Source organism: Ictalurus furcatus, chromosome 11 (genome assembly GCF_023375685.1).
Source record: "Ictalurus furcatus strain D&B chromosome 11, Billie_1.0, whole genome shotgun sequence".
Taxonomy (NCBI): domain Eukaryota; kingdom Metazoa; phylum Chordata; class Actinopteri; order Siluriformes; family Ictaluridae; genus Ictalurus; species Ictalurus furcatus.
Window position 1 is genome coordinate 20,526,299 of NC_071265.1, and position 11,550 is coordinate 20,537,848.

Genomic DNA, 11,550 nt, shown 5'->3' on the forward strand with positions numbered 1-11,550 from the left:
AGGTGTACAGTAGCTAAAGGGTGGTCAGGGGTGCCACCCTGTCATGAAGCATGGCCACATTTCTTCTTCTTCTTCTTTTACTTCTATTTATAATTATTATTGTAATTATAATTATTATTAATGTAGTAGCCAATGTCACATGATGTGAAACTGAATAACATGGTAATCTGGCTGCAATAGGCTGGTCTGAATAATAAAGGCACTAAATCTCTGTGAAATTTCAAAGCTCATTTATAGCTAGGTCAAAATGAAGTGAACTATTCCCTGGCTCTGCTGACCACAATAAACAAACAGGTGACCTAACATTGATCTTTATTTATTTATTTATTTATTATTTACAGTACTAACTTTTATATTAATAATGTTCACTATTTGGAGGCAAAACAGTTCAATAATTCAGTTTGTTATTAGCTCTTGTTAATAATATTGGATGCACAGTGTTGTGTACTTCATAAGATGTTAGTGATGACTTTTTTTTGTAACTGTAGGTGTGTGTGCTCCTTTCAGGTCTAATGGGGATCCTCTTAGACTGCCACCCCATTGTAAAATGTTTGGTCCTGTGTTTATGTCTGTGTGTAAACTGTCTTCTTAATAATGTAAACATTCATTTACTTTTTAGTTGACCTCTATAAACTTAAGCTGTCCTATGACACACACACACACACACACACACGTAATAAGATCTCCTTAAGCTTCATATTTTATTCGTGTGGAATTTAGAATCGACCAATGATAGCTGCGATGGCTTTTGACGTCACTTCATCAGGAAGTAAACAACAATGGCTGTGCGTTGTACTAATAAGTTACACTACTCGTTTTTATTCGTATTTGTATTGGTGTGTATTTTGTTTGGAAAGTCGGCCAGCTCTTTGACTTCAGCTAAACCTGGACCTGGTGAATTCAAACATTTCCGAAGTTTTCGAAGTGTTTCAGAGCCTACAGCTCCACCACCAGGGGTTAGTGATACAAACTTTATGTCAACTTTATTATAACTTTAGTTCATTGAGCTAACCCGTGTTAACAATCATGTTAACAATTAGTTCACTTAAAATACATGTAAACACTTGCAGGTCAGGCTGCACCCCGGTGTCGTCGCCTCCGTCGTAATCGTCGCAACTGCTGCAATAGTGGCTGCATTTTTTATTATTAGGAAATACTGTTTCCCGCAGAGGTGAGCAGTTCCTCAACATGTTCAGCTTGTTTTACTGGCTGTATATATGCATGTTGACACTGTATATGTATACATGTTAACTGGCTGTGTGTGTGTGTGTGTGTGTGTGTGTATATATATATATATATATATATATATATATATATATATATATATATATAGCATGTTGACACTAGAGCTGAGGAATCAGTTCAGCTTTGGTCCTTTTATATGCAGCAAATTTTTGTAATTTTGCTTCTGTACATGACCACAATGGATTTGAAACGAAGTAATCAAGACGTGGTTGAAGTGTAGACTTTCCGCTTTATTTCGTTGGGTTTAACAAAAATATTGCATTAACTGGAATTACAGCCATTTTTACAAGGGCTCAAAGTAATTGGACAATTGACTGATAAGCAGTTTCATAGCTTCACAACAGGTGTGGCTTGTTTCCTTATTTCATGACAAATTAAGGAGATAAAAGGTCTGATGCTATACTTTCTGCTCAGATTCAGTCAAATGCTGCTGATAGGACAGTGTTTCACAGTACAGATGGTTAATGACCCAAAATGTACTGCGAAAGCAAGAGCTTCTTAAGGCAAATAAATTAAATGTTCTTAAATGTCAGATGACCTCAACTCCATTGAGCATGCGTTTCACTTAGTGAGGGCAAAACTAAAGGCAGAAAGGTCTACAAACATGCAGCAACTGAAGGCCGGTATAGTAAACGCCTGGCAAAATATCTCAAGGGAGTAAACTCACGATTTGGTGATCTCCATGGGTTCCAGATGTCAGGCAGTCGTTGTATGTAACGGATTTGCATTAAAGTATGACAAATAATATTATTTATGATTGTTAGTTTGTCCAATTACTTTTGAGCCTGTGAAAATGGAGGGACTCTAATGACTGTAATTCTTGTTAAATTCCAGTTAATGCAATATGTTTGTTAAATCCTTTTGAAGTAAAGCTGAAAGTCAACACTTCAATCACATCGTGATTGCTTCCTTTCAAATCCACTGTAGTGTTGTACAGAGGCAAAATCACAAAAATTGTGTAACTGCCCAAATACTTATGGCCCTGACTGCATAACTTTAGCTGAGTATAATCTAAGGTGAATCTTTTACAATTGCAGTGATGCCACATACAGATACTCTGTGCTGAGGCGGATGGAGGAGCAGAGAGAGGAAGAATCTGATGAGGTATGAATTTTGCCTACTTTACTGATTGAGATCAGGAGGAACTACAGGTTCAGTTCTACTCTACATGCTAATTCTGTGTCTGTGTTTATTTCTCTTAGGATCTTTTGGAATGAAACCAGGCGTGATGTGGAATTATTATTAGTATAAAAAAACAATAATAATTCTCAGGATTTTCTTCAGAAACAGTTTGTCCTTTTCAGCCCCATCTTCCTTCTGTCCTTAGTTTTAATGCCAAAACCATTATGGGTTTTTAAAGGTCACATGGTGCTGGTTAATGTTGTAAATGTGAATGGCAAGATTATTTATTAAGAACTGCCTTCAGGATCCAGAGTGAAGCGATCAAAAAGTTTGGAACTGTGAAACACAGCCAATGAGTCTGAAATTTTATTTATTTTGTTGTTGTTTATTGTTTGTTACAGGAAAATACAACCCACTATTTTCAGTGTTACTCTAATTTTTGAGTTTTAATGGTTGGGAATATGTTTGATCTAAACCTTAACAACTCAAAAGCAACTGAACCTAACCTAACTTGAACCTAATGTGTACTGTTGGTGGAAATTTCAGGAATTAAAAGCTACATGGCTCTGATAAATGGTCCAAATAAGATTGTACATGTTTAAATAATAAGTCTAATATTTGACTAGCTGGATCATGTTTAAATAAATCTGAACTAAGGGGGTCCATGGAATTTATTAAAGTTAAAGGGGTTCTTGGCTGCAAAAAGTTTGAGAACCTCAACTCTACAGTATAAGACAATAATTAAATGGACTTTGTCACTATCCTTAATCTGTATTCCCACTAATTATAAGGAACTTTATGCTGAAAGTTTTTCCTCATTGCTTATTGTGTGTAGTGTAGTTAAAACATTGCATTTTTTTCACATTAAGATTTATGGGCAATTGTCTAATCAGGTGACTCACCTTGGGCTTTTGCACATATTTGCTTTAGTTAAGGATTTTGTATTTCTTTCAGTTTTTCTAAATGTGAGTAGGGGTTACATATGTGTTTGGTCTACCAGTATGGTTAGCACATTTTCCTTGCACCTTTGGGGTTTGGGGTTCAAATCCCCGCCTCTGCCCTGTGCGTGCGGAGCTGGCATGTTCTCCCCATGCTTCAGGGGTTTCCTCTGGGTACTCTGGTTTCTTCCCCCAGTCCAAAGACATGCACTATATGCTGATTGGCATTTCCAAATTGTCCTTAGTGTGTGAATGGGTGTGTGCGATTGTGCCCTGTGATGAGTTGGCACCCTGTCCAGGGTGTCCCCCTGCCTTGTGCCCCGAGTTCCCTGGGATAGACTCCAGGCTCCCACTCAACCCTTTGTAGCATAAGTGGTACAGAAAATGGATGGATGTTAAATCAGTCTTGGGTTAACTTATATTGTTAGATAAGTTAAACAATGTTCTTTCTGTGTCATTTTGTGTTGTAATTGTTTTGTTTTGCTGCCTGAGAATGTGAGATTTCCTTGTTACATTTTGTTGACTATGTGATTGATGTAGTGCTTCATTGTATGAATTGATATGTACCTCTGAAACACCTGAGAGAAATTTTATGACCTGAAATTGTTTGAGTGATTGCTGAAAATTCACCACTCAGGATTAAAGTTATTTCAAACCCCATTGTTTATTTGACTAAATGTGAGTCATATATATATATCTCTCTCTCTCTCTCTCTCTCTCTCTCTCTCTCTCTCTGCGTGCATGTGCGGTGGAAGAGCGAGCGTGACGTGTAGAGCGTGTGAGAGCAGTTTGGCGTCTTGTCAAAGTTTTCTGCGACTTTGTGTTTTTGCTTTTGTTTTCATTTAATTATTGAATGTTTAAGTTATGTGAGTAGCAGTGGCCGGTAAAAGTTGAGAGTGGGTGGGAGTGAGCGGGACGCCATGGCCTCTGAGGCCGGAGGGGAGGCGCTGTCTCTCCGCCATTGGCGTCAGGTGTGTGCCGGAGGATGGAGAACGGGTGGAGGAGCCCCTGCAACGCTGGTCGTCATTTCCAACGTGCCTCCATTCATAAAAAACGAGTTGGCCTGCTTCGGAAAGTTCTCCACCCCATGACGGCTATTCCGCTCGGCTGTAAGAACTCTGCAGTGAAACACGTCCTGTCTTTCCGCAGACAAGTTTACATGTTTATAAACAACCGTGACCAAACACGATGTAAATTTCAAGTGCAAAGACGGCGACAGCAGCTACACCGTTTTGGCCACCACCACCGCCTGAGATGTTTTGCGTGTGAGGGGCATAAACGGTAGAGCTGTGCAGCCAGAGAACTCCGGGGGCGACACGGCCGGGGTACAGCAGCAACAGCGCGGAGACAGCCAGCAGGAGAATACCGGAGAACAGGAGCCTGGGGCAGATGAGGGCAATGACGCACCAGAGCCAGAGCTGACAGAGGTCAGTAAAGAACAAAACAAAAACAGCACAGTACCAAGTGATAACTCCCTTGCCGATGCTAACACTGAAACGAACACTTAAGATAGCATTTATTGCAAACCCCGTACCGCCATCGGCATCAGAGCCAGCAGTGACCCCGGGCCTCATGTCCACACTGAGGATGATCCTGACTCGGAACAGCAGAAGAACCCACAGGCACTGAGCAACACTAAGGAGAAAAATAAAGCTGAGCTAGAAACACCAGGAGAGAAGATGGACAAGGTGGTGGAATCATCCAAACAGCCACAGCACAGTGTTGTGATGCAGGAGAACTTGTGCCCAGAGTGCAGCGCAGGAGCTACAGGAGAGGAACCGCTCACAGACATGGAGGAGGAAGAGGTCAATCCAGATCAGCTAAATACTTTTAACTTTTCAGAACAGCCTGAACAGCTTTACACCACAGAACAGATTAACCGGTTTTTAGAACTGACCAAAGGAAAATGGAACATCTCACTGACAGATTAACTACTTCGTCATATCTGCACAACACGTAACAAGAAATGAAAACTTGAACGTGCTGTCACCACGGAGACACTTCAGACTGAGGACATGGACATCAGTTGCAAGAAAGGCCTTAATATAAACAGGCCTGTGGACTTTCACACAGATCTATGACTATAATGGATTTACAGTAAGACTGAAGGGGTTTGGGATGCCTGGGTGGAGGGTCTGATGGGGTTCTTTTTAAAAAAAATAAATAAAAATGTAAATATACCACACTGATGCATTAAAGGTGTCTTGAAAGTCAAAAGTGTCTCTCTCTCTCTCTCTCTCTCTCTCTCTCTCTCGAATAAGAAGAAATAAGAATTTCAAACACGACACAGGTTTATCAAAAAAAAACTTTGTTACATTATCTATCTATCTATCTACAGTCTTCTCTGAAAGTATTGGAACAGCAACAGGTGCTATGTTTTAAGTTATTTAACACATCTAGATGTAAATATCAGGAAATTAAAGCTGAAATTCTGATCTGTCGTCTTGTATTTATCTTTTGATCACAAACCCAAATGTCGTCAATGTATAATGAAAAAAAAGAACTGGCTTTGCTGTTCAAATACTTTCAGAGGGGAATCTATCTATCTGTCTAATAAAAGATGGTTGTTTATATTGAAGGGTGGATTCTGGAATCCCTGCCTCCTTTATATTTATATATCTCCATTGAGTGATTTGTAATGAATTATTAATCAACATTTATCTTTCAAAATATCAAATGATTTGAATGGCTTATGAGATTTACTATTCTTAGTTAAAGCATTTACCTTACTTTTCATCTTCAATCACTAGAGAATAATGATGAATGTCTGGACTTCTTACTGAGAGAAAGTATATCTAATCAGTATGTTTTGGGAAAGCTTCCTGGTCAGAGCTTTAGCTCAAACAAATCCTACCTTGAAGCAGTTGTGTATTTGTGTGTGTGTGTGCGTGTGCACACACTTTTGTCACAGGACATTTGGAGGTGAACTGATCATCTGACGAGACAACTCAAATCCTAAAAATTCAGATTGATGTTCTCAGTGGTTCACGGTGTGCCTAAACCAAGATGTGACTGACGTCCATATAATCGATGGAGATATTCTTACTTTTCTAAATGTATCTATGCCTTAACTCAGGGGTGTCCAGTCTTACCGGAAAGGGCCGGTGAGGGTGAAGGTTTTCATTCCAACTGAGCAGAAGCCACACCTGAGTCTATTGAAAGCCAAGCTCAACTGATTAAAGAGGTGGAATCAGGTGTGGCTCCTGCTCGGTTGGAATGAAAACCTGCACCCACACCGGCCCTTTGTGAATAAGATTGGACAACCTTGTAATGAAACAAAGTCAAATAAGATTGATGGGTACAAAGATGACAGTTTAAATCCATGCTATATAGGGAAAGACAAAACAAACAGAGAGAAAAAATATTTGAGTTCAGGGTGTGAAGCTGTTTTGGTAGCTCTTGGTTCGATTAGCTTTCTTAGACTGTGACTTATTAAGAAGCTCCTCTTGTGCTGGTAGCCCAGTTTCAGAAATATAATATCTTTAAAGTAGTATTAAAGGTAGACAAGATGAAGACAAGGAAGATGAAATATCAAGGTAAGGACCCTGCAACTTTCTGGTTAATCAAGCATTGGCTACTATAATAGGAGCTTGTAGGAAATAGACTATCTAAGGAATCTAGAATTGAACTTTTGTTTATTTCCAGAGCTGTCATTTGCTTTCACATTTGTGATCATCATTGTCATAATATGGGGGTTCCTTTTTAAGGAGACATCTCTTCAAGTGCGTGTAAAATGTACGTATGTCACATGAATCATGCCGTGTTTGCTTAGTGATTATTTTACAGTGTTAATAAGCTTTATTCTCTAAAACCTGTCTTTTAATTCAGATGTGCAAGGAACAGAAAGTTCTGCATCAGACTGTGTGTCACATGGTGAGCTTCATTCTTATTATTATTATTATTATTATTACTACTACTACTACTATTTAATATATATATATATATATATATATATATATAAACTTATATGTGTGCACTGTTAAAAAATCTACTTCATAATCTAAAGTGAGGGAAAATACATACTGGAAGCCAGATGTAAATACTTAGCGTGTTTGTATGTCTGCTGTAAGTAAATGTTATGTAACATTCTGTTTAGCTTTGTTTGAGCTTTATCCAGGTTGCTGTCCTCATAGGGTATGCCCTGCAAACCACTTCCCCTTCTTTCTGCGCAGTGGGGCAGCCAATATTATCGGGCCCAAGATCTGCTTTAACAATAGGATGTATGTACTGGAATTTTAAATTCTTTATTGACACATGCTGTATGCTAGTGAATTGTAATGTATATAATAATAATAAAGAGTTTTCATTAATCACGTATACATTACAGCACAGTGAAATTCTTTTCTTCGCATACCCCAGCATGTCAGGAAGTTAGGGTCAGAGCACACGGTCAGCCATGATACAGCGCCCCTGGAGCAGAGAGAGTTAAGGGCCTTGCTCAAGGGCCCAACAGTGGCAGCTTGGTATATGTACAGTTATGTGCAAAAGTTTTAAATGAAGACAACAATTTAATTTATACCTACAAGTGCTTAGGTTTAAGTAACAAATATGTATGTAAAGATAGTAACATTGATTACAATTTCATTTAAAAGTATGTATTACACTGAAATGGAAACTCCATGTGAATATGAATATTGCTTGTTTGCCTATATTTTGCCATTATAACTGCTTATATATCTGCCAAACAGCTTTTGGATATAATTTGGTTTAATGTCTAACCCCACACCATTTTTCCTGACATGCTTACATTCTTATTGACATGACTGTAATAATTCCTCCCAGTGTCATATAAATATATACATATCCTTATTGTTTTTAATACGGTATCTCCAGAAAGTTCAGAATTTTTCTCTTTTGAAATGTATTGCAGAATCCAATTTAAGCTTATCAGAATGGGATATTTCCTGCTCCTTTTGAGGTGACTTTCCAGAGAAATAAAATCTAATTTATTATGTAATGTAATTTAGTAACTGTATTTAGATGCCCTCGGAGTTTTGAGGGGTTTTTTCTTGGGGGTGGGGGTTTAGCATTGTCTTCCATTTCTCAATGCACATTTTCTCCAACTTTGCCAAATTAAATGGAGATTTTAAATTGGATTCACCCAAGTCTGGGCTTTGAATCGGCCATTCAAAAACACAAACCTTTTTTTTTTCAAGTTATTCCTTTGTAGTTTCTGGCTTGTGCTTTGCTTGGGCAACAATGGCAATCGTCAGAGAAGTGTCCAAGAGTCCAGCTACAACACTAATGTAAAATCTGTGCAGACCTCAACAATATCATCATCAGGTCTTCACAAAGACAACCTCTATGGGAGAGTGACCACAAGGAACCCATTTCTGAGAACAGCCATGTTAGGTGGGAAGAAAAAAAAAAGAAAGAAAATTGGAAAGCAAAATGGATGGAGCCAAATATATGCAAATTGTAGTGGAAAACCTGTTCAGGTCAGCTAGACATATTTTCACCATAAATGCAGATATGTTCCAACCACTCAATTTGGCCAGATCTTGGTAGTGCCATATTTTTTTTCTTCCTGTTTTATTTTTATGTATTTCACAGAGCTCCTAAGAAGGTTACAACTTTTTGCTGATGTTTTTTATAGCCTTCACTAACTTTTTTTTTATACAAACAACTTAATCTCACAGTTTAATGGGCAGTTCCTTGCTCCTCATGACAGCAGGATTAATCTGATCTGCTGTTTTAGCTTCATAAAGTCAGTCATATTTATTGTGCAAGCATACAGTTGGACACAAGTGAATTTGAAATTAACACAGGTGTACCTTTTTAAACATATTTAGTGTGAACTCTTGAAAACTAAATAATAGACCTAATTTAGATTGCTAATACTTGTTCATTTAGATTGTGTATATTTATCAGTTATGAAGGTTTTAGAGTTTTTAGTTTTTTAAATAAAATAAAATAAAATAAAAATAGAAGTAGATCTCCAACACACAGAAAGATCGGGGATACAAAACTTTCCGTTCACCTATATGTCTATTTTCTGTTTCTTTCTCCAGTATTATGTCAGGAGGACACAACAATGTTGGATGGGGTGTGAACGCTGTGATAGTAGATGGTGAGTTTATTTTAAGGTGACATGACAAGCTACTTTATTGTGTGATTCCCTCTGCTTGAATATATTTGCAAGAATTTGTTTCTTGTAGAAAACTAGGTAGGTGTATTAAGATGACTATTTAAAGTAATTTTTTTCAAGAAGAAGAAAAAAAATTATTCATTCATAAAGCAGTACATAAAGGAATAAAACAAAATCTTAAATCATACCCAACATTCGTTATCAGTGTCATAAAGTGGATAAAAGCGTCTGATAAATGAATAAATGTAAATGTAAGTAAATGTCTCTGTCTATCTTTTTTTTTTCAGGTGAAACTGGGAATATATTGAACAGTGACTTCTTTAAGGTCAATTCTGCAGGTAGATCTGTTGTATTCCTGTGTATTTACAAAATATATATAATACACCTAAAGTAATCAATACACATTGTTCTATTAATATTTCTACACCTTTTAGCTATAGCAGTATTATTTCTCTACTGTTTGCAGGATTGCTAGACTTTCTAAAGACGATAGAGGAAGGAAATATAGTTTTAGTAGCCTCGTATAACGACCCTGCAGAGCAGTGAGTACTACACTAAACATGACAACTTTTACCCAGTGCACCACATCCAGATGAAGGATAATACATGAGAAAATAGGTATCACGCTGATGTGTTTTCACTAAGATTATCCTTATGGTTATGTTGTCCCACTCTGTGCTGCAGGTTGACTGATGAGGTCAGAGAGCTGTTTGCTGGAATGGGTAGCAGTATGGTCTACTCTGTGAAGCACAGGGACAACTGGATGTTTGCAGGGGCAAGGGGACTAAATAAGGAGAGTCCGTTTGAGAAGGTGTGAACCTCTAAAGATCAAATGTTTGAGGCATTTTTGTAACCCAGTACTGTTCTACAGTAATATTACATTCATAATGTAACTGAATGCACTGGTGATGTTTTGAGGCCCTTTAATGTTTTGCTTGCAGCAGAAATGGGAATGAGATATTAACAAAATTCACATGAGATTACTGTGCATGCTGTTAAAATTGCCTGTGTGTACTGCCCAAAGGTGTTGCCAGCGTAGGAAGCATATTTGCAACATGCTGGGCAATTAATTATTGGACTGGGTATAATTTACTGATTAAAACATGTTGTTTCTTAAGACTTGAAAGAAACATTTTACAGATGGCAAGTAATGTGTGTTTAAAAGTTTATCCCAAAAAGTCTGAAGTCTTCCTTTAAACATGCAGCTCATTGTGAATGATAAGAAGACGAATGCATATGGAGATTGGCCAGAGTTGGGGGAGCTTGGTGGCTGCTTTCCCAGAAAGGTTTGATCAGCACTAAATGAGCCTGCTGCACCAGCCACCTGGAGACCATTAAAACACAGAACACTGCAATTGTGGGATGTAAATCATGACAATTTCAACTGTTTCAAAGTGTTCACATATGGATGCCTGGATGTATTGGCCATACATTGGCCTTAATTTGAGTCTTAATTTGCATCAGAAATAAATCCAAACAATTACACACTCTCACACAAAGGTGCCAGCATTCTTGTATTTTCTGTATTAGGCAAATTTGTAAATATGATCATATCTCATTTTATTGTTCACAAAAAATGTTTAAAAAATAATAATAATTAAAGCACAGTCATGAATCAGTAGCTGTTCTTGGTCTTGGGCTGTGTTTTGTTTCCTGTGCCCCATCTTCTTCATAGCAACTGCAAAAGGGAACCCCTAAACCCCCAGACCCATCTTAGAGGAAGAGGAGTGTGCTGTGGCCAACATTATTAACTAGGCGTAGGAAAGTAATTCATACTTTGTTATACCCGCAATCTACTTTACTATAACATTTTTTACTTTTACTCATTGTTTTAAATCTCCACATTCACAAACTGTTCATCAGTGATAAAAGAGAGATAAAAAGTTCTCAGCTATGTTGCTATAGAAACCATGCATCAAATAAGTTGTTACTGTTCCACAAAATTATAATTTCTGCCGAAACTATTTACTATATATATATATATATATATATATATAAAAAATCTGTGCTTTTCAGTTTTTTTTTCTTACTGTTTCAAACACAGGTTATATAAGGTAGTCTTACAGTTGTACTTCTTGTGAATTTCTCCTGTATCTTTTTTCTCATCTGTATCTTACTGTGCCTTAATATTTCTTAGTTTAATTAATCAGTTTGCTA

General features: G+C 37.5%; 1 protein-coding gene across 1 annotated transcript; it reads left to right on the forward strand.

Moving 5' to 3' along the window:
- Positions 1-6,559: 6,559 nt before the first annotated feature.
- On the forward strand, positions 6,560-11,045 carry si:dkeyp-67f1.2 (uncharacterized protein LOC556106 homolog). The gene is made up of 9 exons (XM_053636453.1): positions 6,560-6,841; positions 6,951-7,040; positions 7,134-7,178; positions 7,402-7,525; positions 9,317-9,375; positions 9,681-9,731; positions 9,860-9,935; positions 10,078-10,204; positions 10,599-11,045. The coding sequence occupies exons 1-9, from the start codon at positions 6,814-6,816 to the stop codon at positions 10,683-10,685; spliced, it is 687 nt and encodes a 228-aa protein (XP_053492428.1). The 5' UTR covers positions 6,560-6,813; the 3' UTR covers positions 10,686-11,045.
- The last annotated feature ends 505 nt before the right edge of the window (positions 11,046-11,550 follow it).

What these genes read in the sequence shown, in the direction of transcription:
- si:dkeyp-67f1.2 (XM_053636453.1), top strand. Translation starts at nt 6,814, where the DNA reads ATGAAGACAAGGAAGATGAAATATCAAG. An exon ending in AAGGAAGATGAAATATCAAG is followed by an intron (nt 6,842 to 6,950) that starts GTAAGGACCCTG and finishes GTTTATTTCCAG; the next exon opens with AGCTGTCATTTGCTTTCACA. An exon ending in ATCAGACTGTGTGTCACATG is followed by an intron (nt 7,179 to 7,401) that starts GTGAGCTTCATT and finishes CATTCTGTTTAG; the next exon opens with CTTTGTTTGAGCTTTATCCA.